Source organism: Prionailurus viverrinus, chromosome D3, assembly GCF_022837055.1.
Source record: "Prionailurus viverrinus isolate Anna chromosome D3, UM_Priviv_1.0, whole genome shotgun sequence".
NCBI lineage: Eukaryota > Metazoa > Chordata > Mammalia > Carnivora > Felidae > Prionailurus > Prionailurus viverrinus.
In genome coordinates this window covers 8,883,106-8,908,685 of record NC_062572.1, presented here as the reverse complement: position 1 = coordinate 8,908,685, position 25,580 = coordinate 8,883,106, and the positions used below count along the sequence as shown (strand labels likewise).

General features: G+C 40.4%; 1 protein-coding gene across 1 annotated transcript; it reads left to right on the top strand.

Moving 5' to 3' along the window:
- The first annotated feature begins 630 nt into the window (after window positions 1–630).
- PPP1CC (protein phosphatase 1 catalytic subunit gamma) lies at window positions 631–21,382 on the top strand. Its single transcript, XM_047827958.1, has 8 exons — window positions 631–877; window positions 11,566–11,697; window positions 12,665–12,895; window positions 17,019–17,123; window positions 18,510–18,733; window positions 18,942–19,076; window positions 20,040–20,100; window positions 20,991–21,382. Exons 1-8 carry the CDS (start codon window positions 823–825, stop codon window positions 21,059–21,061), a joined length of 1,014 nt encoding a protein of 337 aa, XP_047683914.1. The 5' UTR covers window positions 631–822; the 3' UTR covers window positions 21,062–21,382.
- Window positions 21,383–25,580: the final 4,198 nt, after the last annotated feature.

The following is a 25,580-nucleotide window of genomic DNA, read 5'->3' as shown; positions in this document are numbered from 1 at the left end:
CGTAAAAGTTACAGAGCGCACACATACACAAAAATATACAAATACCCATAATCCCACCGCTCAGAATGAAAAACTGTTAACCTCTTGATTTATCTGGGAGACGACTTTTTAAATTAGTGGCCAAATGAACCTGTCCTTGCCCCCAAATCCCATCAAATCTGAATCCAAAATAAATCAACCTACTTCTCTTTAATGCGGTCTTCACCTCCACCCCAGATTTATCTTAGGAGGTAAATCCCAGGACCCCCGACTTCTCCCGGTGGGTTTCCACATGGCCAAGTCTGCAAACATCTAGCTTAATGAACAGTATCTGGCGGAGACTGCAAACCTAGGAGCGCACACCTGCGTCTACTGCCTCATCTCCAACTCCCGCGTGCAACTTTGCAGCTCCCGCTCCCGCCAGGGGGCCTATTTGCTCGGCCCGTTTGGCGGAGGGATCCCGCGCGGGAGCGCGGTTACGCTCAACCGTCCTCTCCGATTCCCGCGCTCTGGTCCCGCCCCCTTCCCGCGCTCTGGTCCCGCCCCCTCCCGCGCGCCCTATGGCCCATAAAGAAGTCCCGGCCGGGCCGCTGCACTCCGCCGCGCGCATCCGTGCGCCGACAGAGACTCGCTAAGGAGTCGGCGGCCATCTTGTTCTTCTCGTGGTTCCAGTGGGGAGAGAAGGAGGAAGCAGGGAGCGGGGCGGTTGGGGGGGGGACCCGCCGCGGCTGCTGCCACCGCCGCCACCGCCGCCTCTGTGCTCGTGGCGTGGGAAAGGAGGTGTGAGTCCCGGGCGCGAGCCGGCGGCGGCGCCGCTGCGGGAGGGTCGGCGGTGGGAAGGCGATGGCGGATATAGATAAACTCAACATCGACAGCATCATCCAACGGCTGCTGGAAGGTGAAGGGGTCGGCAGACGGGCTGAGGGGAGGCGGGCGCCCCGGGGGCTCGCGGGGGAGGGGGAGTTGGGAGGCCGGTTGGGCTTGCAGCGCCGAGGGGAGTGAGCCCCGCGAGTTGGCTCGTGGCGCCAAGGGTTTGCAGCCCGAGGGAGGCCGGCCGGGGTCCGGCACTCGGCCCACCCCGCAGATCTTCCCGGCCCCGTTCATTCATTGCTCAGAGGTGCAGCCTTCTTCCCAGAGATTTGAAAACTCCGCTCCCCACCCCCACGTTTCCGGTCCGTACCCCCTTGCTCCCCCGCAAACGGGACCAGTCTTTGGAGGCGAGAGGGCTGGGGGGCCCGGTCCGACCTGCAGGACGGCGTCTTCCTTACTTTCTGGTACTCGTCCTCTCGGAAGGGAATTTGATGGGGCTGTGGGTTCCACCGGCTATGGGGGCTTCTTTCCTGTCTTGCTTATTTTTGTGTGGGGCTGGTGTCGGGCGGCCCATTTCTTATTACTTGGTGACGAATGTTCATATCTCCGGAGGATCTTGGAACCCATCCCCTCCTGCCCTCCCAAATACTCTTCTTAAGTTATCCTGATCTTGAAGAGGTCTCCGCGCTCTTTTCTGAACGTGCCACTGAACCTGAAACCAGCGATGGTGACAGTTTCGTTATCTTTCCGGTTGTGCCAGGCTCTGTATTAATGAGGCTTTGCATTCATCTCATAATTACGTTCATAGCAATAGTCAGCGTTTCTAAAGCGCTTACTATGTGTCAGACATAGAGCAGTTTCATTCTCCCAACAACCTTGAGAGGTGGGTGCTGGTCTTTTTTCCTGTTTTTCAGAAGAAACTAAAACACAAGAGACATTAAGTCACTTGACCAAGGTCACACATCAGTGACAGTCGGGTTTCAAACCCAGGCAGCCAGGAGTTAGAACTTGCTACATTCAGCCCACCTTGTGTCTGAAGGAAGGAGCTGCTCAGCATTTAGGCAGAGGTTAAAAGAAAGCTTGGATTTTGGTTGACCTGAGACTGCTGAGGTGCCTGACAGTTGATTGATACTGACCTGGGAGACCGATGAAGTTTGGATTTCAAAGAGGGTCGCGGAAGTGAATCCCCCCACCCCACCCCCTCCAGGTCTAATGCTAAGTCTTTTTCTGAGGCTTTGGGAGAATTCAAATCTCTTTCTTGATTTGGGCGCTGGATAATGTAGGTTTGGCTGAGTTTTCACTGCTTTTTTGCCTTTATACTGTCCTCTTAAAATAGTGCACTGTAAATGCTTGAGGGATGGAGTCCAGACTAAGAACAATTGGGGTAACTCTGGTTCTAGAATTTGCAGGTCTTTTAAATAAGTCATTTAAAATGAAACCCCTGGGAATATCTTAATCCGTGCTGGGGTTTTTTGTTTTTTTTGTTGTTGTTGTTTTGTTTTGTTTTGTTTTTTTACTTTTATACCTTCTTAAAGGAAAACCTCACTGAATGTGTATAAGGATCCCTGAAATGTCAGTGCATTGTGTGAAAAACTTGTCACTCGTTAAGTACTTGACATTTATTATAAGAACTGTATTTTCATGCTAGTTAATATAGTCCTTTGATTTATATAAGGCCACAGAAACCAATTAAAACTGCAGTAAGAAAGGAACTTTTTATTAATTATTTTCATTTTAAATCTAACTTCTGTCTGTGCAGGGTTATGTGTCTCTAGATTAGATGGGCTTTATTTCATTGAGGAAACAAAAATTGGAATCTGTGTTGATTAGAATCACCAGCACTTTAAAACCATTTAAGTCTTGTTAACTTAAGATCTATGTTGCCTGTAATTCTATTCACGTAAGAGATTTGTTCATTTCAATCTTATTTTTACAATCATGCTAAGAAATTTACCTTAATGAACTTAGATCATCTAAAATGAGATCAATCATTTCTTAATAGTTCCTCTTTACATGTTATGTTGCACTTGAAAACTGGATTTTTTTACTATTTCATTTTTCATTGAAATTAATATAAGAAAGCATTGTATCTTAATGCCTTCGGAATGGGCTACCTGCACAGTACTATATGCTTAAATTCCCTTTTTTCTCATCAGTGTTAATTTGGCAGAGAAATGGTTGAAGATGATCCATTGAGGGAGGAGATTATATGTGTGTGAATATATATATATATATATATATATATATATATATATATATGTATGTATGTTAGAAGTTGATAATAAATTTTGTGATTTTGGGAGGTAATGCCCCCAAAACATTTTCCCCTAAGAATTTTAATTAAGGTGTAAGTATATCTGACAATGGAATAGTAGTTTTGTGATCTCTTTTTGTATGTTCATATAAGGTGGAAGATTGGGGGCGCTTGGGTGGCTCAGTTAAGCCTCCGACTCTAGACTCTAGCATTCGTGTCACTGTTCCTGAGATGGAGCCACACGTCAGGCTCTGCACTGGCAGTGTGGAGTCTGTGTGGGATTCTCTCTTTCTCTCTCTGCCCCTCCCCTGCGTGTTCTCTCTTTCTCAAAATAAATAAACTTAAAAAATAAAAAGGTCCAAGACTGTGCAAGCTTAGTTGAGAAGTGGCTCAGTAATAGTACTGACAAGGCAACTCAAAGCGAGGTCTTATTTAAGAAAAACAGCGTGTTGATTTAGAGTACAGCTTGGCAGTTGTTTTCTACTCTAAACTCTTAAGTTGTTTTTACTTAGCTGAGGCATCATTTATGTGATCCATCTCGGAAGCTTTATCCAGGCTGTTTGCCTTGCTGGTGATAAAACTTGAAACTCGTAGTTTAACTAACGTTCAATTATTTAATTGCCTGTACCTTAAAACTTGGGAGATTTAGAGGGAAAATAAGCCAGGTGTTGATTTGGTCTGATATTCCTACCATGTTAGAGAAAAGTGAGAGGGCAGAGTTTTAACTTTGTAAGTGAGCTGGTTCAGGGAGCAGTGATGGCTAGTACTTTTCTTACATAGCAGGCAGTGTAACATTTCACATCTTGATTTGCAAAAAGCGTCTTGGCTCTGAAGATGGCCATTGTCAGACTGCAAGACTTTGTCAGGCTTTGCATAATTGTCCTACTTACTTTAGTGTTTAAATAATGACTTCTGCCCCAGCCCTCAGAAAGCGCCTACTACTTTAATCCTCTGATGTGTAAGAGTTCATCTGAAAATAGTGAGTGTTCAGATACTCTCTAAAATTCAGTGACCCGTGTGTTTAGCTCTTTGGTGTAATATGAAACATGTTTATACAGTTAGTAAAATTCTGATCAAAGAAAACAAAAGTAATCTTTTCTAATGAGACCTCTGCATTTATTATTTTTTAATAGGTCATGCTTTTAACGATACAGGTTTTTCTTGGAAGCAGTTACCATAGGGCGTTTTGTTGATAAAGACAGTGATACCCAAGTTTGTGTCACTAACTCCCTAATTTACACGAAGTCTGTGTTGTGAGACCTCTGCTCTTCCCTGCTGTCCCCGCTACTGCGTGTCTGCAGTAAGCCTCACCCTCTCCTGTGAGGCAGGAGATCTCGGAAAGATCTCTTGGAGACACGAACTGAGGCTTGCACCAGTCCTAACCCACAGCATGGAAAGGATTGCTCTCCTTATGCCTGAAGTGTCCCCTTGTTTGTCAGTAGCAGGAGGCATCAGTGAAATCTTAACAGGATGGTGTGCGTCATGATGTTGTGCTTGAGGGAATGTTAGCCACGGGAGCAAAGGCCAGGCTTTCCTTCTCCCAAGTTGGTGAGGTGGAAACAGTGCTGGGCCACGCATTAGTAATCTGTTGCCGAAGTAGAGTTTAGTTGGTGAGATTGTTTTATGTCTTTGACGCTGCAGTCCTATAATAATCTTTGACCTGTTCTGCAAAAATGTGTGCCAATGCCAGTTTACTTGAGGTAGGTGAGGATTACTGATCCTGAAGCAAGGCAGTGGTTGGTACTGATTTTATACCAACTTGACTATTTCATTCACTTCATTTACAAATCAGGGCTATTAGGAGACCATATTCTGATGTGAATTGCTTCAAAACTGTGGAAAAATCTTATTCATGATGAATAAGGAAAGATTTCATAATTTTGGACTTTATGGAACTCTGGGATGAATTATTAAGTTTTAGGATCAGACCCCTGTATCCAAAGCATGTAGGAACAGATGATTTACTTAGTGGTCTTGATTTACCTGAAATCTCCCCAATTCTCCACTGCTCTTAAGATTTGCAGGCATCCCTTGTGTAGAGTGGAATGGGTGTCACTGATATTAAGGCTTATGAAAATGAAAAACACTCGTAAAATGTAGGGTCAGACCTCGAGTCCAGTTAGTAGTGTTTTACCAAGATGGGTTGTTAGACTGAAAAGATAAATGCTTTTCAATAAACTGGGTTCACTCTAGGTGTAGAAAACTCAAAATATTTTGAGAGCAAGTGGATAAGTGTTTTGCAACTATATCCTGATTATTTTGAGAAAATTGGTATCACCGCTAAATGCCCAAAGTATATACTAATGTAACATTGTGTGTCACCTATACTTCAATAAAATAATTTTTTTTTTTAAATGGCCAAAGTATAAGGGCAGCAGTTAGGAAAGTCAATGAGGGGAGGGTATAGTGAGGAAACAGTTTTAAGATGGCCCGAAAATGGGAAGTCTTCCTCCTGGTGACTTTGCAATAAAACCAAAGGATTCTTGATAACATTTTTGTCTTTTCTATTTTTTGCAGAAAAGAATTCAGTTGTTTGTGGGAAAGTTTTAATGTTGCAAATATTCCCTGTTTGTCTTGGTTTGAAGTCTTCCTTTCCTAAATCTGTCTTCTATTTAGTGAAGTTATTGATTCTGTCACTGCAGTGAATATGATTACCACCTGCTTTAATAAGATTATCTTAAAACAGCAAAATCTGTGTTGGCTTATTTTTCTGCTGGTTGTGTCATTCATAGATTCTAAAACTTCATTGTAATTCATCTGGGGCTTTTTTTGTGTATGCCGTTCCTTCAGTAAGACTTTGAATTAAGGGACTTCTTTTTTTTTTAATGTTTTTATTTATTTTTGAGGCAGAGAGAGACAGAGCATGAGCAGGGGAGGGGCAGAGAGAGAGAGAGAGCGAGACACAGAATCTGAAGCAGGCTCCAGGCTCTGAGCTGTCAGCACAGAGCCCGACACAGGGTTCTAACTCACGGACTGTGAGATCATGACCTGAGCTAAGTCGGATGCTTAACCGGCTGAGCCACCCAGGCGCCCCTCAACAATTAAGGGACTTCTAATTAAAGAGCAAGAAGAATACTTTTTATTATTCATAAATAATCCCAAAGTAGTCTTAAATTTCCTTGCATAGTTTTCATCTCTACTTTGCTTGTTGGCAAGCTGTGAGAAAAGTTAGTGTTACTTGTAAGAAAAAGCTGGTGTTGCAAATAATCACCGAAAACATTCTTTTTATTATTTCAAGTTTTTGTCAGTTTGATAAAATTGCATGGAAGTTTTTATCATATGCTCATGTTAGTGATTTGCCAGATAAATAGATAAGTTTTTACAGAACAGCCTTTGCTGTTAACAGCCATGATGCATTTTTCAGAATTCTTTTTTTCTAGCCAGGTAAAGGGAAAAGTGTTTACAAAGTTGTATGTTTAAGGTCTAAATTAATGTATTTGGTCACTAACCTATACATGTTCACAATACCTACTGATTTCCATGCAATACCTAGCATCTGTCTTTATGAGAAACACTCCATCTGGAAAGTGGAATTCTTATTTGTTGGAATATTTTGGATTCCTTTGGCAGTTGTTGAAATAATTTGATATTTACTACTTGAGCTTACCTTGGCTACTACTTAAGAAGGTGACATGGGGTGACAAGTCTTGAATTTTCCACCTAGGGTCTCTTTTTTTATGAACCTTTCTCCCACTATGCACAGAGTACAGTGAGGGCTTTAAACCTCAAGGTAAGTATCGACTGATGTTTATTGAGTAGAGCTGCATTGTAATTCTCTTTGTAGCTACTAGTGATAAAATAGAGATATTTTTATTTAAAAAGCCTTTGTGTTTTTAATGATATTGAAGATACCCTTAGGGTAAACCTTTTAGTTTTATAATCTTTATGGGGGGGGGGGGAGGGAGTTCTTATTGTAGCATTTATACCAAGATGCAGTTACCTAGTTGGTCTTTTCATGTCCTCCACAAGAGAAAGGCTAAGGTTCCTGTCCATCCTGTTGCCAGGGTATCCCCAGCATCCGCCAGAGGGTCTGGCACATAGTAGATACTCTACACCTATTCTCTTGAATGTTTGAAGCATAGTTAATAAGTATTGACAGTTTTAACAGATTGCCTAATTTAGTTCTGATTTAATGCTTCTCATTTGTAAGGATGCCTTATGATTTTATATCCCATCTTGGAACTTTCTTAGGGAGCAGTGACCATATATTAGGGTTTTGATAGTTTGTCCTATAAAAGCTCCTTTGGTTTGGAAGTTAAAGAAGAACAAATCCTCAGTTGGGAGGAAAGTAGTATGGTAGAAGCACCACTAGACCTAGAGTTCTCTGGGGCCCGGTGTGCTTAAAAGCTCTTGTGACCTTGGACCAAGTCACTAAACCTCTCCCAGGCTATAACAGAAGTGAGAGCCTAACTTCATAGGATTGCTGTGAGGATTAAGTGGCAGCGTAAAGCCCTTTAGTGCAGTGCCCAGCACATGGTGAGTGCTTAGTAAATGTTATCTACAACTAGTAAGTAATTCTATTTGATGGACGTCGAAAATAATGAAGTAGATCTATGTGCTATTGGTCGATATGGCCATCTTTTTTTTATTTTTAAAAAAAATCTTTTATTTTTGAGAGAGCGAGAGAGAGCAGGGGACACAGAGAGAGGGAAACTCCAAAGTGGGCTCTGCGCTTACAGCAGCAAGCCTGACACAGGGCTCAAACTCAAAAACCAGTCCTCAAAAACTGCGAGACCATGACCTGAGTCAAAGTGGAAGCTCAACTGACTAAGCCCCCTGGGCGCCCCCCACCCCCTGCCATATGGCCATTTTTAAGAAATATCCAGTGTGCGTTTGGTTTGCTAAAACACATTTTGAAATCTTTATCTTCTAATTGTTATCATTTTCAGCTTGAAATTTAAGAGTAATCCTGGATTTTTACAACTAGAAAAATGCTCTATTAAAGGCTGATAGGAAAATGACTCTATTGATTTTTAACTTAAAGAACAGACACAGGTTGTTGGTTTTTTTTTAACTAATCAAAAGTATGTAGTCTGGTACGTGTGTTTAATTCTGATACCACAAGTCATCAGCGCTTAGAGATTTATCCAGGTTTCATTCACACAACAAATTTTGAGCACCTGCCACATACTGGCCGTGGCATGTACACTGCTGAGCAAGTGGTGTGGTCTTGGGGCTTCTAGTCTGCCGGGAGGCTCAGATGAATAGGTGAAAGCGAAATGGCAATCACAGTACAAAGTACTAAGTATGACGTGTGCTGAGTGGTGTCCAGGTGTCGTGAGAGCATTCAGAAGCAAGTAGGCTTATGAAGGGAGAGGAGGTAGACAGAAGAGGCTCTCCAGGGCGGTCCTTGAAGGATGAACAGGTATTTGCCAATTGGTAGATGGTGGTTTTGGCAGAGTTTCCGTTTTTATAATGTTATTCCTTGAGCTAATTGTAGGGAGTTCAAGAAGCCTTGGGACCAGGTTATCTTTTTTAAATGTTTATTTATTTTTGAGAGAGACAGAGTGTGTTGGGGGCGGGGACGCAGAGAGAGAGGGAGACACCATCTGAAGCAGGCTCCAGGCTCTGAGCTGTCAGCACAGACCTTGATGTGGGGCTCAAACTCACCGACCGTGAGTTCAGTTGGCTTAGCCAGCTGAGCCACCCAGGCACCACAGGGCCATGTTATTTTTAATGAGCACTGTCCTTCAGATATAAATTCTTGATCTGTTCTGGAAAAACTGCAGTTAATCCTTATTGACGTAGAGGATAATTTTTAAAAGTTGGCAATATTGCTTTTTACTTATCTATACACTCCACTCATAGGACAAACAGGAAAACAGAACAAGAAAACTTAACATAAACTATGTCTGAAGGTTGTAGTGGGAAGCCTTCAAAACCAGTAAAATTTATATTAACAAGATTGATTTAATCTGATGGCACTGATTTATTATGATAGCATTCTCCTATAAAAAGTATAGCTTTTGTTCCATATAGGTGTAAGTTATTATTGCATACTCTTCTGGAGGACTTAAAGGGCTCTGCTGAAAAGATTGAGGTTGAAAACCAGAAGCTTCTAGGAGTCCCCTCCTAGCCAAAAATAAAATTTCCTGCTGGGCTGTCTGCCCAAACTTCTGGCTGACTTGTGGTATAATTGCTAATGATTGGGGTTTTCTGGCCAGTGAAACAGGAATCCCACCGTCTTTCCATCAGGAGCGTTTCTTGAGTTCTTCACTGTGTGTATCTAGAGAGAAAATTACTGTGGTTCTGGAAAAACCATTTTTTGTTGCTCAGTTGCTGTAGTATTATATGTGTGTCTATTCCATATCTTCCCTCAAACGTTGTCATTACTGAGCTTTCCTCTTCGTTGCTTCTCATTTCGTAATATTTTTATCAGAAGGAGACTGGCAGTTGTTTACTTCAGTTACATATTTTGGGGTTCAAAGTAGTGATTTGTTCAGGCTCTAGAACTAATACAGAAACTTGGGGCCGGCTCCCAGTTCATTGTGTGCTTCAAGAGCTTGGCCCTTCCCTCTTGTCATCTTTTCTTGTTTACTGTCGTTCATTGGAAAAAATAAAACCCCCTCCACACAGTGTTCCATTTCTGCTCAAACTTGTTTCTTCAGAGAACTCAGGGTTTCAGTGGCTATTCAGGTTGAAGAATGGCTTTGCCTAGGACAATATTTCTCAAACTTGGACATAGTCGTTTTTTTAAGTGTATTTATTTATTTTTGATAGAGGGAGAGAGAGAATCCCCAGTGGGCTCTGCACTGGCAGTGCAGAGCCCATTGTGGGGCTCAAACTTACCAACCGTGAGATCATGACCTGAGCCAAAGTTGGACGCAACCGACTGAGCACCCAATTAACACAGACATTTTTAATGGAAAAAGTTCTCAACAGACAATCGGGTTTTTTACCTGTAATTTTTATCACTCTGTAACATCAGATGTTTACAGAACAAAGCAGTTAAACTTACTGTTTTTATTCAGCTATTAGACTGAATGATTTTGTAATTGGAATATAAAGCCTCCAAAACTGATGAAATTTAAACTAGCAACCTTTATTTATTTGTTTGTTTGTTTGTTTGTTTATTTATAATTGTTTATTTTAAGAGAGAAAGTGGAGGGGGGGTTGTCAGTGGCAGAGAGAGACAGAAATAGGGGCTCCGAAGCAGGCTCCAGCCAACAGTGGGAAGCCCGACATGGGGCTTGATCTCTCACATAAACTGTGAGATCATGACCTGATCCGAAGTCAGACACTTAACTGACTGAGCCACCCAGGCACCCCTAAATTAGCAACAATAATGTTATCTGATGGGTTTTGTGGTTTTGCTAAAACTAAATCATTTTATACTGGGTTTAATGGTGGAGGGATGTGACGTAACATTCTATATTTAGTCTGGTTCTTTGTTTTTGCTTCGCTTGTAGTTCATAGAATGCCTGCTTTCATTAGTCTTTTATGCAAAACGAGTATTAGGACTGATTGCAAGTTGAGGATAATCAATCCCTGTATTTAACCAGGCCACTGGATAACTGTAAAGTTAAGGTAAAATTAGCAATTCTTTAATCTGTAGTTAGTGACTGTCTAATCTGTTACAACTGAAATCAAAACAAAATTTCATTTCCTGCCCACTTGCTGATAAATTAACTGTTAGGGAGCTGGAGGGCTCAACTTTGATAGTGAACAGAACTCCAACAAGAATGCCTGGATGTGGGCAACACCTAGTACTATACCATGTTTTCTTTTCTCCCTTTTCTTTTTATTTGTTCAGATTACTAGGAAACCTTCCTTACATCATTCATGGACATCCTTTGCCCTGTAAGGTCATGATTGTATTCACAGATGCAGGCTCCGAGGTTGCACGGCAAAATATGTACAATGAACGTTAAAGTGTGTTTCAGTGAAATGCAAACAACACCTACATTTTTTCATAGAACTCTTAAGAAAATAGATTACCTATCACCCTTTGAAAAGCACTGATGGGGGCAGGCTTCTGAGCATTACCAATCTCACATTTTAAAACAAGAAATTCTTAGAACCAACTCAGTAACATGACAATCTCTGAAACCCCCTGCTGTACACATACTGATTCATTTATAAGGCTGGAGAAGAGAAGACAAGATCGGAGGCAAAAAGCAATGGCCTGGTGGGCAGGCTGCAGGTGAACAAGCCAATTGTGTGGCTTGGATGCAAACAGAGGCCTCGAGCTGTGCCACAGGGAGTCTGATTTCTGCAAGGAAGACCTTTTCTAACAGTATTCATACAGAGCGTGGCTCCTTGTTCAGGACAGCATAAGAAGTCTTGACTTGGTATAGAAGATGTAACTAAATGATGAAATCCTGTCCAAGATTTTATAGTTGTAATTAGTCATTAAAACCATGTTCTTTATAAGTGTTGAGAAAATAGAGTCAAGTCAGAAAGCCAGTTAAACTGTGTTTTTGACTCTTCATTAAAACTTGTGCCTTTTCAGATCATTGTAATTTTTCTGGTAAATTAGATTTTGACTTCATTTGACTAACTGGAGTTTTTCTTCTCTGCAGTGAGAGGGTCCAAGCCTGGTAAGAATGTCCAGCTACAGGAGAATGAAATCCGAGGACTGTGCTTAAAGTCCCGAGAGATCTTTCTCAGTCAGCCTATCCTACTAGAACTTGAAGCACCACTCAAAATATGTGGTAGGTTTGGGCACATGAACAGCTTTTGGTTATATGATTGATTGACTCAAGGATGTAGAGATGAGCTTGTATTACCCAGCAGAATCATTTGCTGTTTATGAATAACCTGGAACTACTTAAAATTAAATAATTTTAGCTTTTGAATAAATACCATTAATGGATTTAGTTTACTTAGATGTGCTTCAGATTTTCTAAAAACTATTTCACTAAAGGAATATAAACAGAAAGGAGATGAAACTGAATAGAGAGCTAAGAAAAGGTCTGAACTATATGAATATATAGGAATTCTATTTAAGCTTAAAGTAAGACTGGTTATGCTTAAAAATAGACCTTCCTTGATGCCGTTTGTCATCTGTTTCTACATGATAGATGCAGATAATCTGTATAAAAACTGAAGTTCATCTGAGTAATGTTCTATATTCTAGCTTATTTGACTACATTGATAAAGCTTATATGGATGTTTTTAAAGTAAAATGCTCTTTGGCGTTATCTAGCAGGGAGAAATTGAGAGCTGAATGAACTGGTGGGTGTTGTGTATGTGCCTTTGTTCACACCGGTCCAGGGCTCAGCAGCAGTGCAGCAGTTCTGCTGACACAGTCCCTGCGGACCGAGTTGCCAGAGGTCTGATATCGATCAGCCGACCTGAAAGGAAAGCGATGTTACTTGGCAGAAAGGCCTGTCTGGGCATTAATAATTCTTTCCACAAAATCAATTCTTAATTAGTTGAGTTTTGTGTGAGACTCTGGACATATACATATGCTTAAAATTTTCAGTAAAGCTCACTTGAACTGAAATGAACTGAAATATAATACAAGATTGGGAATTAGTGTTAGCCATCAAATTTAACTCTTATTATTACAGATCAATCCCATTATGCAGGGAGTGTTGAAAGATGGTCTCTCCAGAGCTTGTTAGTGGATTGAACAAGAAGTATGAAGTTACTGTGTAACACAATTCTTGTTTCTAGGTGATATCCATGGGCAATACTATGATTTGCTTCGACTTTTTGAGTACGGTGGTTTCCCGCCAGAAAGCAACTACCTGTTTCTTGGGGACTATGTGGACAGGGGGAAGCAGTCATTGGAAACTATCTGCCTCTTACTGGCTTACAAAATCAAATATCCCGAGAATTTTTTTCTTCTCAGAGGAAACCATGAATGTGCCAGCATCAATAGAATTTATGGATTTTATGATGAATGTAAGTACTTTCTACCTGTAAGGAAAAGTTACTTAAACTGAGATACTTGGTCATAAATTGAACTATCACGTACTTCTGTTAGGATTTATGACTGTTTCGATGAAATGTTACAGTCTCTCGTGTTTTCTATTAATTGTTTTTATCGTAGTTTTTTCTTTCTTGGGGTAGAAAAATAACTGCTGCTGCAGTATAATAATGCCCTAGATTCTTCTATGATGTGATTATTCGATTAAGAAGTAATGGTCTCAGCGATGACTTCTTTAAGATCATTTTTTGTGAAAATTCACAGAGAACTTAATTCTTAGTCCAACTCTGAGAACCTGTCCAAATAGATAGTTTTGTTTTTAACAACTTTATTGAGATATAATTTCATTCCATAAAATCTGTCCTAGTGATTTGTAGTAAATTTATAAGGTTGTGCAACTATCAGCACAGCCTCAGGCAAGCACTGACCTGCTTTCTGTCTATAGATTTGCCTTTTCTGGATATTTCTTATAAATGGTATCTTGAAATACACAAATAGTTGCTTTTTATTTTTTTAAGTTTATTTATTTATTTTTGAGAGTGGGGGAGGAAGGGCAGAGAGAGAATCCCAAGAAGGCTCTGTACCACCCACGTGAAGCCCAATGTGGGGCTCAGACTCACAAACCGTGAAATCATGACCCAAGCCAAAACCAAGAGTTGGACACTTAACCAATGGAGCCACCTAGGCGCCCCCAAATAATTGCTTTTTAAATTTTGTGATACTGTATTTTTTTTCCTTCTGGCACATGCGCACCCAGGAGAAATGCCAGTTACTATCCTAAAATGTGCTGAAAGGGGAAAGAAAAATTAGAAAACAAACAAAAATTTATTTGTGTAATATTTTACACATATTATCCATTTTGGATTGTTTAATTGAAGGTGCACTTTGAGTTGTAATTGACAAAAACCAAGATTCTTAAAGCCTTAAAAATTGCCAGTTTTGGTGGAGGTTTTTGTTGTAGTGTTAAGTATAAAATGTTTTTTTAAAAAATGTGTTGAGTCCTTACCCCATCCTCCTTTTGTGCTTATTTGTGCTAGGAGAGGCTTCAGGCTTGGACGAGAGAGGTGGTTGAGGAATTTGAGTTACTAGCATTTGCCAGTGATGATAACAAGATCAGTAAAGAATTGTCCCTGTGGCCCTCCCCTAGACTGTAGTCATAACCTGTAATGTGTTTTTCTATCTCAGTTCCACATAGCTCATTTGTTAGAAGTGCACTGCTGGAAAGATTATGTTTCTAGACTTAGCTCTCCTACTCCTGCCTACCCTCTCCCACAATTGTATACTTGCCTGGTGGTCTAAGGCCCTGAGACCCATCTGGTAAGATGAGGTGGGGAGGGATCACCAAAGAAAAATCTTGTGGGTTCTGAACTGACCAGGGCAACTGAGTCTGTGGCAAGGTTTATTGTTGTTATTTTAAGTAATCTCTGCACACAACATGGGGCTTGAACTCACCACCCTAAGATCAAGAGTCAGATGCTCTCCTGACTAAGCAGCCAGGTACCCAAGAAAGGTGTTTAATTTTGACAGTGAGTCTATCAGAGAAGTACTAGTAAAGCAGTTTTTACTCCTAAGGTAGTGAGATGAAAGGCAGCGAGTTTTATAAATTGTGTTTTGGATATTTGCTATAGTTGCTACTTTTTAGAAAAGGTTCCTTTTAGGGGCACCTGAGTGGCTCAGTCAGTTAAGCGTCCCACTCTTGGTTTCAGCTCAGGTCATGATCTCACAAGCTCTGCCCTGGGCATAGAGCCGGCTTAAGATCCTCTCTCCCTCTGCCCTTCCCCTGCTCATGCGAGCGAGCTCGCTCTCAAATTTAAAAAAAAAAAAGGTTCCTTTTATACACTAATCAGCAAGTACTTTGATGTTTTCATTGATGAAGTTCAAATCCAGATGATCTCCTTGTTGTGACATATATCCAAATGTGAGGATACTAGCTATGTCCTTTTCAGCTTCTATTTAATGCAGAGGACTTTAACAGTTATTTTAGATGGTTGGAATCAGTTTTGATTCTTGTTTGGTCAAGACTCATTGACTCTGTGCTCATGCTCCTCCCAGTCCCCCATCAGGCAGGTATAACTTGCCATCTAGTCTACTTGCAGGCACAGAAGTGTCCTTGGCATAGGTGGCCTTCAATTCATGGTTTGCAGACTTTTAAAAAACTCGATAATTTCATTAAAATTTTATTCAAATGTAGACTTTCATGGAACAATTTAAAACCACTGCTTTAAGTGCTAGGCTTATTTCACAAGTATAATAAGCGTTCTTCTTTACTACGGTTTCTCCCCCTGACCCCCACCCCAGTTTTATGACTGCAGTCCTGGTATCTGTTGTTAGATAAGATGTGAACGTGTGTTACCCTTTTCTGATACCAGAATGGTCTGATCTGTAGTAATTGGAAACTGCATTAGGGGTTCTGGCTCAGAATCCCCAGATTTGGAAGCTTGAAGAGACGTTGGCATTTATCCAGGCTAAGCCTTTCTGGAGCCAGATGTTCCTAGTGGTGTGAAGTAGCTTGAGAGAGGAAATGTAGAGAGAAGAGAAAACAGGGCCCCAGGACTTAGTTAAGATGCTCAGAGGCAGTAGAAGGAAGAATCCTCATTTTTGTTGAAGAAACCAACAAAGATAGCAAAGGACTCTGCAAGACAATCTGGAGTGTGTTGCATGAATAAAAAATCAGGGAGCAGAGCAGACTTTAAGAAGGGAGAGGGTTCGTCAGCACTGGCAGATGCAGCATATGGGCAAAGGAAAAATCCAAGTGAGCCATTGGATGGTCCTTCAGAGATACAGTGGAAAATGGGAGATAGAACCAAGTCACTTTTATGAATGGAGGTCAGGACCAGCCCAGCCTTGTTCTTCCATTATTATCATTATTGGAAATTGGAGGTGGTGGTTGTGAACAGGTTCCCTTTCAGCCTTTTGTAGAGAGGAATTCTGTTCAGCTTTTGGAAACCTCCAATGAAGGAGGATAAGGCATAGGGAATTAGTGACCGCCCAAGAAATACAAACAGGGTAAACCATAGTGAGAGTTATACCCAGGTGCAGAGAAATAGACTATTATGAGAAAAAAGGACAGTCCTCTGTAGAGGGAGAAGTCAAGTATTTGCTGAATTTACATTACATTCCAAACTCTGCTAAGTTCCATACCCGACTTGATTTGCACTAGAGTGGAAGGTGTGGTTCAGGAACCTGCTGCTTGGGCCAGTCTCTAATTTTCAAAGAACATTCAGCTTTAAACCTGTAGATGTCCCTAGAATAAGAAAGGAAAAAAGAGACGAAGGACAAACTTGGCTTTAGGAATGAACATTGTGCTTTGATCTTTGGTCTTTCTGGTATGGAGAGTACAGGAGACAAAGGCACCCAACAATTGGGCCATTCTCAATCCAGGTCTGACAGATTTGTGCTTCCAAGGTTTATGAGTAGGTCTTTAACTCAGAATATGATTTTCTTGTGGGAACAGTGCCTTAAAAGACATGCTCTGTCCAGATCACACTGTGACTCCAGTATGTATGGAATACAGGGCTGGTAGAGGGAATATAACCATCCTATAACATCGTGTCTGTGGGGAACGTGAGCTTTTGTGGCAGTTGTAGGAACGGTTATCCTGGGGTGCCTGCATTAAATCTGTATTCCCCTATAAGTCATTTGTGCCTGCTACTAGAGTATGTAGGACTAGGAATTATCTGGTACCAGTAGGCTATTGATGATAGTGGGAGATAGGATGGGTGTTAATTCTCAGAAGCTTCCACAGAAGGAAGATGGTAATGACACATGTGTAATCTGTTCATAATTACGTTTAGACACAGGAGCTACTTATGGGTTGAGATTGGACAAAACAGACTAGATTTCAAACAGAGTAGGTGCTACCAAATAATTATTGGGGGTTAATGATCTTTAATCGTTGCATCTGGGATTCTGATCTCAAACTTCTATGGAATTTTAAAGTATATCTAGTTCTGCTAAAAACCTCCAATGGGGTTTTAATAAAAGCATAGTTTTTGTTTACTTAAAAGGTAATTAGCACCTTGCTTTGGGAGAAATGGTCCTGAGAGAATGAACCTATAGAACACCAATCTCTTTTTAACCATCCTAAAATTTTCACAGGTAAAAGAAGATATAACATTAAACTATGGAAAACTTTCACAGACTGCTTTAACTGTTTACCGATAGCAGCCATCGTGGATGAGAAGATATTCTGCTGTCATGGAGGTTCGTGGGCCGATTTTAGTTCCAGATAGATTTTGTCCCTTCTAAAGGGTGTGTGTACACTTTGACATTTATGAGTTGTCATTGGGATGACTTCCTCTGAACTCTCCTTTACTGATGTGTTGTATCATGGGTCCAGTCTGGCACATCCAGGATCATTTGGCTAGAAATCTAAAGTAAGAAATTGATTTGTTACAGGGAATTCTAGGCTCTGTAACAGTTTGACTTGAAAATAGAGCAGAAAGTGTTTTTAAATATAAAATGAAGTACGATTAATATGCTGTACTATAGATTCTCTAGAATACTGAAAATGTGAGTAGACTTTCCTTGGTCTGTTTTTGATCCTCCAGAAATTTTTATGACTTGGATTTTTATTTTATTATTATTATTATTTTAGTGTTTGTTTATTTTTGAGAGAGAGTGCGAGCTGAGGGAGGGGCAGAGAGAGAGAATCCCAAGCAGGCTCTGTGCTGAGAGCTCAGAGCCTGATATAAGGCTCAGTCTCACAGATCATGAGATCATGACCTGAGCCAAAATCAAGATTCGGATGCTTAGCCAACTGAGCCACCCATGTGCCCTGATTTGGATTTTAAAAGGATTTTGCTCAGTGCTTGTGCTCTGTGAAGTAGTAATTGCAAGAAGAATTTCTTTTCATCTATAGACAGAAATTAGATAACCATCAGAGAGCCAAAACAATATATTTTAATAAAGCCATTATTCCTGCCCTCCTATACTTTAAGTGGTTTTGGTAGAGCTGGACATATGGTTTTTAAATTTTTTAATTTTATTTTTTAAAGTAAACTCTATCCTCATGATGTGGCTCAAACTCACGACCCTAGATCAAGAGTCTCCTGCTCCACCCACTGAGCTAGCCAGGAGCCCCTGGGCATGTGATTTTAGACTCAGATGAAAGTCAGCTACATCTGAACTGGTCTGATAGATTCAATGGTCCTTGGACAGCACAGGTTCCCTGGAAAGCTTATCACACCTGAGTATCTGCACCTTCTGCACCTTCTGCACCCAGTCCTTACTAATGGTCAGTAGTAAAATCTAGAATGTACACTGTTCACTACCATCATCAAAGGAGTTGAAGAGTAGTTGTTTTTAAATCACTGGATCTTAATTTTTATACCATTTAAACATAATGTACCCCACAGATTGGTGCATATAATAAATTCTAGTGCCTTTTCAGTTGAGTTGTTTTTTTTTTTTTTTTCTTAAACCAAAGCTAAACAAGAAAGCATAGCCATGAAAAAAGTCCTAACCGTAGATTTAATTTAAGCCTTCCAGGTTAGAGTCATTGCATCTCTATGTAAGTAAATGGAACCGTTAAAGTGCAAACATCCTTTTTAAAGTTCTGTTTCCTTCAATTTTCATCTCATTGAATAGGTTTATCACCAGATCTTCAATCTATGGAGCAGATTCGGCGAATTATGCGACCAACTGATGTACCAGATCAAGGTCTTCTTTGTGATCTTTTGTGGTCTGACCCCGATAAAGATGTCTTAGGCTGGGGTGAAAATGACAGAGGAGTGTCCTTCACATTTGGTGCTGAAGTGGTTGCAAAATTTCTCCATAAGCATGATTTGGATCTTATATGTAGAGCCCATCAGGTATTGATTTTGAATTTTACATGTACACTTAACAGCATGTGTGTGAGCACAGATTCTCCTTGTTGATTTTAGTGGGTAGGTATTGCTTATTCATACAAAATGTCTCTGCAAGTGACCTAGAGGATACAAGACTCAATGGGAAACTGAAAAATGGTTTTACTCACCTACAATTTACACCTACTTATACTGAAAACATTTTCTCTCCAAGGTGGTTGAAGATGGATACGAATTTTTTGCAAAGAGGCAGTTGGTCACTCTGTTTTCTGCACCCAATTATTGTGGAGAATTTGACAATGCAGGTGCCATGATGAGTGTGGACGAAACTCTAATGTGTTCTTTTCAGGTAGAGGATGATTTCAACATTGCTTCTTATTACGATGTCTGAATTTTACTGATTTAAAAAGACTACTTTCTGCCTACTGTTCATCTATGTTGAATAGACTCAATTTTTACTTTCCTGTAACCAGTGTTTGTCCTAACTCGGTAATGAGTGGACCCCTTTTAAGGGAAAAAAAATTATCAGAGAACCTTTCCTGCAGTGTTGAATTTAACTGTTTTTGCATTATTTAAGTGGGGTAAAAAGAATTTCCTGTCTTCTTTACTATAAATCTGAAACTATAACATCAGTGTGTTCAGCTAAACTTAATCACCACTTGTACGTGAGAATAGAACTAACCGCCAGGTGCCAAACGTGCTGTGTGATTACTCCCTTCTCCCACCACTCTGCTCTCATTTCTACAAAACCTGTTGATTGTCCATGACATCATTTGGCCTTCACTTGGCGCAAAAGCATCGTTTACATGTAAAGTCTGCCTGAATCTTTTTCTCATTCACTTATTACAATTAAACTTGTACAGCTTCAAGCTAGCCTAGCCCAATCATTAACACAAATAAAGCTGTTGAAGTCAAGTGGCAGTAAAATGTTGTTTTACCAATTAACTGGGAGAACTTGCAGCTCCCAGAGATTGAGAGACTCAAACATTGCTGTCTCTAAAGATCTTTCCTCCTTTGTGTGAGAAGGGATAGCCTGAAGGTACTTACAAGGTCTGACTTCAGAAAATTGTTATTTTATCCAGAGACAAAATAATTTGTCCATGCATTTAATGTGTTCATCGTAACATTTTTAACCAAAATGTTCACGTCAGCTTGGCTTATATTAATATGTTAGTGGGGCCTTCAAAGTTTTGGGGGCAGTTTTAAATGGCCAAAAACGTTTCTGAACAAAGATTTGAGTGAGATTTAAGAAATCTTAAGATTGGCGGTTGAGAATATTTCCTAAAATGCACCATATTTTGAATCTTTGCAGATTTTAAAGCCTGCAGAGAAAAAGAAGCCGAATGCCACGAGACCTGTAACACCTCCAAGGGGTATGATCACAAAGCAAGCAAAGAAATAGATGTCATTTTGACATTGCCTAGTTGGGACTTGTAACATATAGTATATAACCTTCATTTTTAAAACTGTAATGTGTATTGGTCAGCTTGCTCAAATAGTGTGTTTGTGGGCTCCCCCTTCCATTTTTTGAGTTAATGAATGGCATTTGCTGGTTATAACAGCAAATGAAAGACTCTCCACTCCCAAGAAAAAATGTTTTGTTTTTTAATTGTCTATTCCTTTTGCAAACAACTTTAATGATGGTGTTAAAGCTGTACACCCAGGACAGTTTATCCTGTCTAAGGGGTCAGTGTACAATTGATCTTTTTAAAATTTAGTTCAATCCATGAATTATGTAAATGCTTGTTTTCTTTAGAATATAAAGAGAGCCCTAGGGTGCTCAGTCTGTACATGTTATTGTCATAAAATACATACTGTTGATACAAACCACTGTGAACATATTTTTTTTTAAATTTTGTTTCAAAGGGATTGCTTTTTTCTCTCATTGTCTTGTCGTGTACAAACTAGTTTTTATAGCTGTCATTAGGATTAACTCAACCTTGCCAGCATCACTGGTATGATGTATATTTAATTAAAGCACACTTTCCCCTACCGTATACTCAAAATGACAATTAAAGCCATTATTTTAAATGTTTGTGACTCTTTCCTAAAGCCAAAGTTTCTGTTGAAATGTGTACTGACACACCCCCCTAAGTCCAAGGTGGCGTGGCTATGTACACACACCACACTTGGGATTCAAAAACAGGTTTTTGGTTTTGAATAGCAATTAGTAACATAGTGCTGTTTAAGCTATTAATGATTAAAGTTAATAACATTTTGTACAATTTCCATATAGTCTATTCATTAAGTAATCTTTTTACAGTTACATCAGGCCTGAACCCGTCCATTCAGAAAGCTTCAAATTATAGAAACAATACTGTTCTATACGAGTGACCGATTATGCTTTCTTTGGCCTGCATTCTTTATTCTGCGGTGAAGTTGAGGCTTATAAGTCAAAACAAAGGAACTAACTTACTATCCACCAATTTATACAGAACTCACAGTATCTATGACTTTTTTAAACTTAATCTGTTAAAAAGAAATCTGTTTCAACAGATGACCGTGTACAATACCATGTGGTGAAAATGAATTCAGACTTATTAAACGACGAACTTGTTAAATTCTCTCAGTGTCTATTTATCTGCACAATACACCCAGGAGAACTGTTGATGGCATATTGAATAGATTTTAATGAATAAATTGCTCTGGAAACCACACAGTTTCAATTTGGATTTGTTTTCCTTCAAATAGTCTGTTTTGCAAAGAGGGATTATAATACGGATGCTCATGTTTGTGGTGGTCTAACCTGGATGGAGCTACGTTTCTGAAGTGGGGTGATGAGATTGAGCCATCCTTCCGTGTTGTTCGGGAGGGGTGGGGCTTGGTGAGCTGCAGTGTCCCCTGCATCCATGGTTTTCCCTCGGCGTGGGCTCAGTTGAACAACTGTTTGCTTTCTCGGGCTCAACCACCAGTGTTAGCATGCACGATAATTTGCTCTCTTCTCCCTTCCCCTAATTCGTATGGAACACGGTGTTGTGTTATGTTACATGTGTCACACGTGTGTCAAGTGGATATTAAAAGTGGGTGAAGAGCACGTCATTTGCAAAGTGCTTTCTCCTATTAAAAACTGGTTCACCTCAGAATTGGAGGAAGACGCTGTTTAAGCCAGTGCTGGCATGTGGAGGGAAAAGCACAGGGCTGCTGGGGGCCAGTCTCCTCTCTACACTAACAAGCTTGGGTCCTGAGGCATTGGCCACATCTCATCTTCCCTCTCCTCCCACCCATGCTCCTCAGTCGGTGAGGGGGGTCAGACCCCCTGACCTCTTGTACTTTTCTATTCCACATTCTGTGACAGATCCAAATTTGTACTATTTTTAACTTCCTTGTCCTATTCTTCCAGGTCTCTTTAAAAAAAATTTTTTTTAATGTTTATTTATTTTTGAGACAGAGAGAGACAGAGCATGAACGGGGGAGGGTCAGAGAGAGGGAGACACAGAATGTGAAACAGACTCCAGGCTCTGAGCTGTAAGCACAGAGCCTGACGCGGGGCTTGAACTCACAGACCGCAAGATCATAACCTGAGCCGAAGTCAGCCGCTTAACCGACTGAGCCACCCAGGCACCCCTCTTCCAGGTCTCTTTAATTGTGGGAAGAAAGATGAGCAGTAATTGATTATGTCAAAGGCAGATTTCATGTGTCCTTAATCTGTGCCCTGGACAGATTGTCGATTGTGTCCCTTCTAGGATTTCAGAATTCTACAGTTGTAAAATTGGGCTACTCTACTCAGGTTATAGAATGTGGAGTGTGGTAGCCTCCTTAAAATTCTTTCAGAAAGAAAACCTAGCACCAGGTAAATAGGTAAGAAAGTCAATCTTTGTTTTAGGACATGAAATCTTAGGAGAGGCTCATAATTTGAAACTAGCATGTGCTAATAAAACTTGAGACTTTGCCTTATAAATCCCAGTCTGCTCTAACCTTACTTTCTCTTTTCTTACTTATCTTTATTTGTGCCTGAAGTCACATCTGCCTTTATAAACCATTGGTTACACTCCATCCAAGTCTGGCTCTCCTTCTCACTTTGAGTAAATGACTTAAATGCTGAGCAACAGTGTCTTATAAAACAGGGACAGTACCTGCCTCATGGTGAATCTTGAATGCAGTGATACGATACAGTAAGAATAATGCTTGACTCCTAATAGTATTCCTCACTCTCTCTTGCTTTATAATTAATCCCAGTTGTGTCGTGGTTGAGTGTCTCATCTGGCCAGCTGGGTTCTAAGTAGCAACCTGTATGTAATGACCTGATACTAAGCCATGGACAGCCAAGCAATTGAGCACTGACTGCACATAAAACACCTATAGATATTTTCAGCAAATACAAAGGAAACAACCAGGAAACATGAAGTTGCAATTAGTGTAATATTTTAAATTCTAGTTTGCTTCTGTGTGATTTTTAAGCATCCCTGTTCTTAAGAAGACTGCACCATTACAATACCATTCAGAAAGGTAATAGCTATCCTTATGTAGCTAAATAGTCTATATAATATAATTGAAACCATCTTTTGAAATCACTGGTTTGTGCCTACTTGACTAGACCTGCCCATGTCTAGCTACAACGAACAGCACAGATGCTGATGTGGCATACTTTTCAAGTAACAGGCACATAAATGGGACACGGGACATAGGAACTAGGAACAAACGATTGAGTCCTGAGCCGTGAAGAAGACACAGGATTTGGACTGAGGAAAGGGAAGGGAAGTCACATAAGTTTCCCACTGTGGGACCACGGTGGGAGGTTTTGAAAGGAAACTGCTGGGAAGTGCAGATAAAAGGATAGCTGCGACACTAAGGCAGGGTGGGCTGGAGCCTTTAGAAAAAGGTTTAAAGGTTTCAAGTTCTCTACGCCCATTTCTCCCACCTCTTAGAAAAAGACCCAAAGCCCATTCAGCCTTGCAAACCAGCTAGCTGGAATCTGCAAGGATCATGATCTGCTTTTTTGAGTTCTGCAAGTCAGATGTAGACATCAGCCCAGATGAGAAGGCTCAGACACCCCAGGCTTTGGTTTCCTAACCTGTAAGATAGAGAACTAGAATACTTGATGGGATTGTGAAGATTGAAAACCCACAAATGGTGTCTACAACTTGGCTTACATATAACGAGCACTCACTAGGCAGCTCTAAGATACCAAGGAATAGAAGATTTACATCAATGGCAACAAAAAGGAACTTAATTAGGAAAACTCAGCCCAGGCATAGGCAAAAAAGTCAATTTTCATTCATCCTTGCTGGATTAATGTATGTGAGCTTCAGATGAAGAGTGAAAATGGAAACCTATCCATGCTTTCAACCTCATCCCAAAACCAGTGGAATGAATACTTAGAATTCCTGGTATCCCTGAACTGGCGTGTGATTAACGATTGGGTGGTCACAGAGATGACAGCTGTTGAACTTATCAGCCAATCCCTGCAGTAGCTTGAAAAGACATGGCATTTGGATTTATTCCACTTATCTGAATAATTTCAAATACAGGTAAGCTTTCCAGTTGCGCAGATAGTCTTTTTTTTTTTTTTTTTGACAGTTATTGGAAGTATAAATGTATGTTATAGGATGAACACTTCAGTTAATTTTGAACACTTTTACAATCAAAAAATTAAAGAATGCAATAAATAGGAAAATAAATAAGTTCAGGAAGAACTTTATATTCTTTAAGCTAACAAAAGGCTTTAAGAATTTTTAAATAGGCACGCAAAATACTGGAAATTAATCAACATGGCAAAAATCTTAAGTGCTTCTGAAAATATTAGGAAAGCATCTTACAATAAAGCTTGAGATGGAGGGATTGTGTACAGTTAAATCATTGTCATCAGCCAGAATTTTTAAAGTCTAGGAGCTGCGGAAGACCCAAGTCGTTATCTTACGATTAGGACACAACACTCAATTTGGTAGTAGGACCACTGGTGCTAAGAAAGTTTCATTCCTGCCCAACGTCAAACTTTGGAAAATACTGACAGTTTAAATAAAATATTTTTTTTTAGCTGGAGGTCACGTTCTTGTGTTACAACAGCCAGTTTCTTTAAAAATGATATTTAATAGTGTATTTGGCTGTGACCAAATACAGAATTTTAATAATCATTCAGCCTAGATGTGGATTTGGTACAACTGTAGAAGAAATTCGAAGGAGCCATTTTAAAATGTATTCCCTTTTTCTTCTAGCCACCCAATTAGCACAGTATCAAATACCGTGTCTCCCAGAGAGGACCAGCCCACACACCAGTTGTTCAGGGCTGGTGTACAAGAGAACAGTAACCAGTCATTATGTTCTTGGACAGACTGGCTGCTTGACCTTTCCAGAAAAAGCCTGGCAAGTTAGGGAGGTGTGGCAGGAGAGCGGGTGGGATAAAGAGGTTTTCGCTGTGGTTGGCAGAAGTTCGTTTGCCATCTGCTGGAGATTTGCTCCATTCACCAAGTCACGAGCCTTTAGAGGAGTCAAATTCTATACCTGTTAGTTACCAAAATGAAATCCTGTCTTTCCAATTTTGGTAGTCCACCCACAAACACCACTATCTTCCTTCGCATGTTTAGTGCTAACCCTCATGATAAAGGGGTAGCTGGAGTTGACTCAAATAATCGCCTAATTGGGAATCTGTGCAATCTAAGTGATAAGCTGTGTGGATCGGGGCATTTTGCCCACCAGCTTGGCTTAGATTGGTTTCAAGTCTGCCTCCTGTTCCTATCGCTCTTCTAGGGCCATTGGGTATTTCTCAAGGCAATGGGATAAGGACAAAACGGGAGAGAGAGCCAGCTATCTCAAGATCTGCTGCAGCGCAAATTGCTTATTGGGTGTACGTTTTGGTCCCCACTGCTTTTACATTTATAGAGAGTTGAGAAAGGTGATTTGCATTGTTTTCCCAACT

Excerpts from the sequence above, each read along its gene's own strand:
- PPP1CC (XM_047827958.1), top strand. The coding sequence starts at position 823 with ATGGCGGATATAGATAAACTCAACATCGACAGCATCATCCAACGGCTG. Across the intron at positions 17,124-18,509 it reads GATATTCTGCTGTCATGGAG|GTTTATCACCAGATCTTCAA; the intron begins GTTCGTGGGCCG and ends CTCATTGAATAG. Across the intron at positions 20,101-20,990 it reads ACCTGTAACACCTCCAAGGG|TTACATCAGGCCTGAACCCG; the intron begins GTATGATCACAA and ends ATCTTTTTACAG.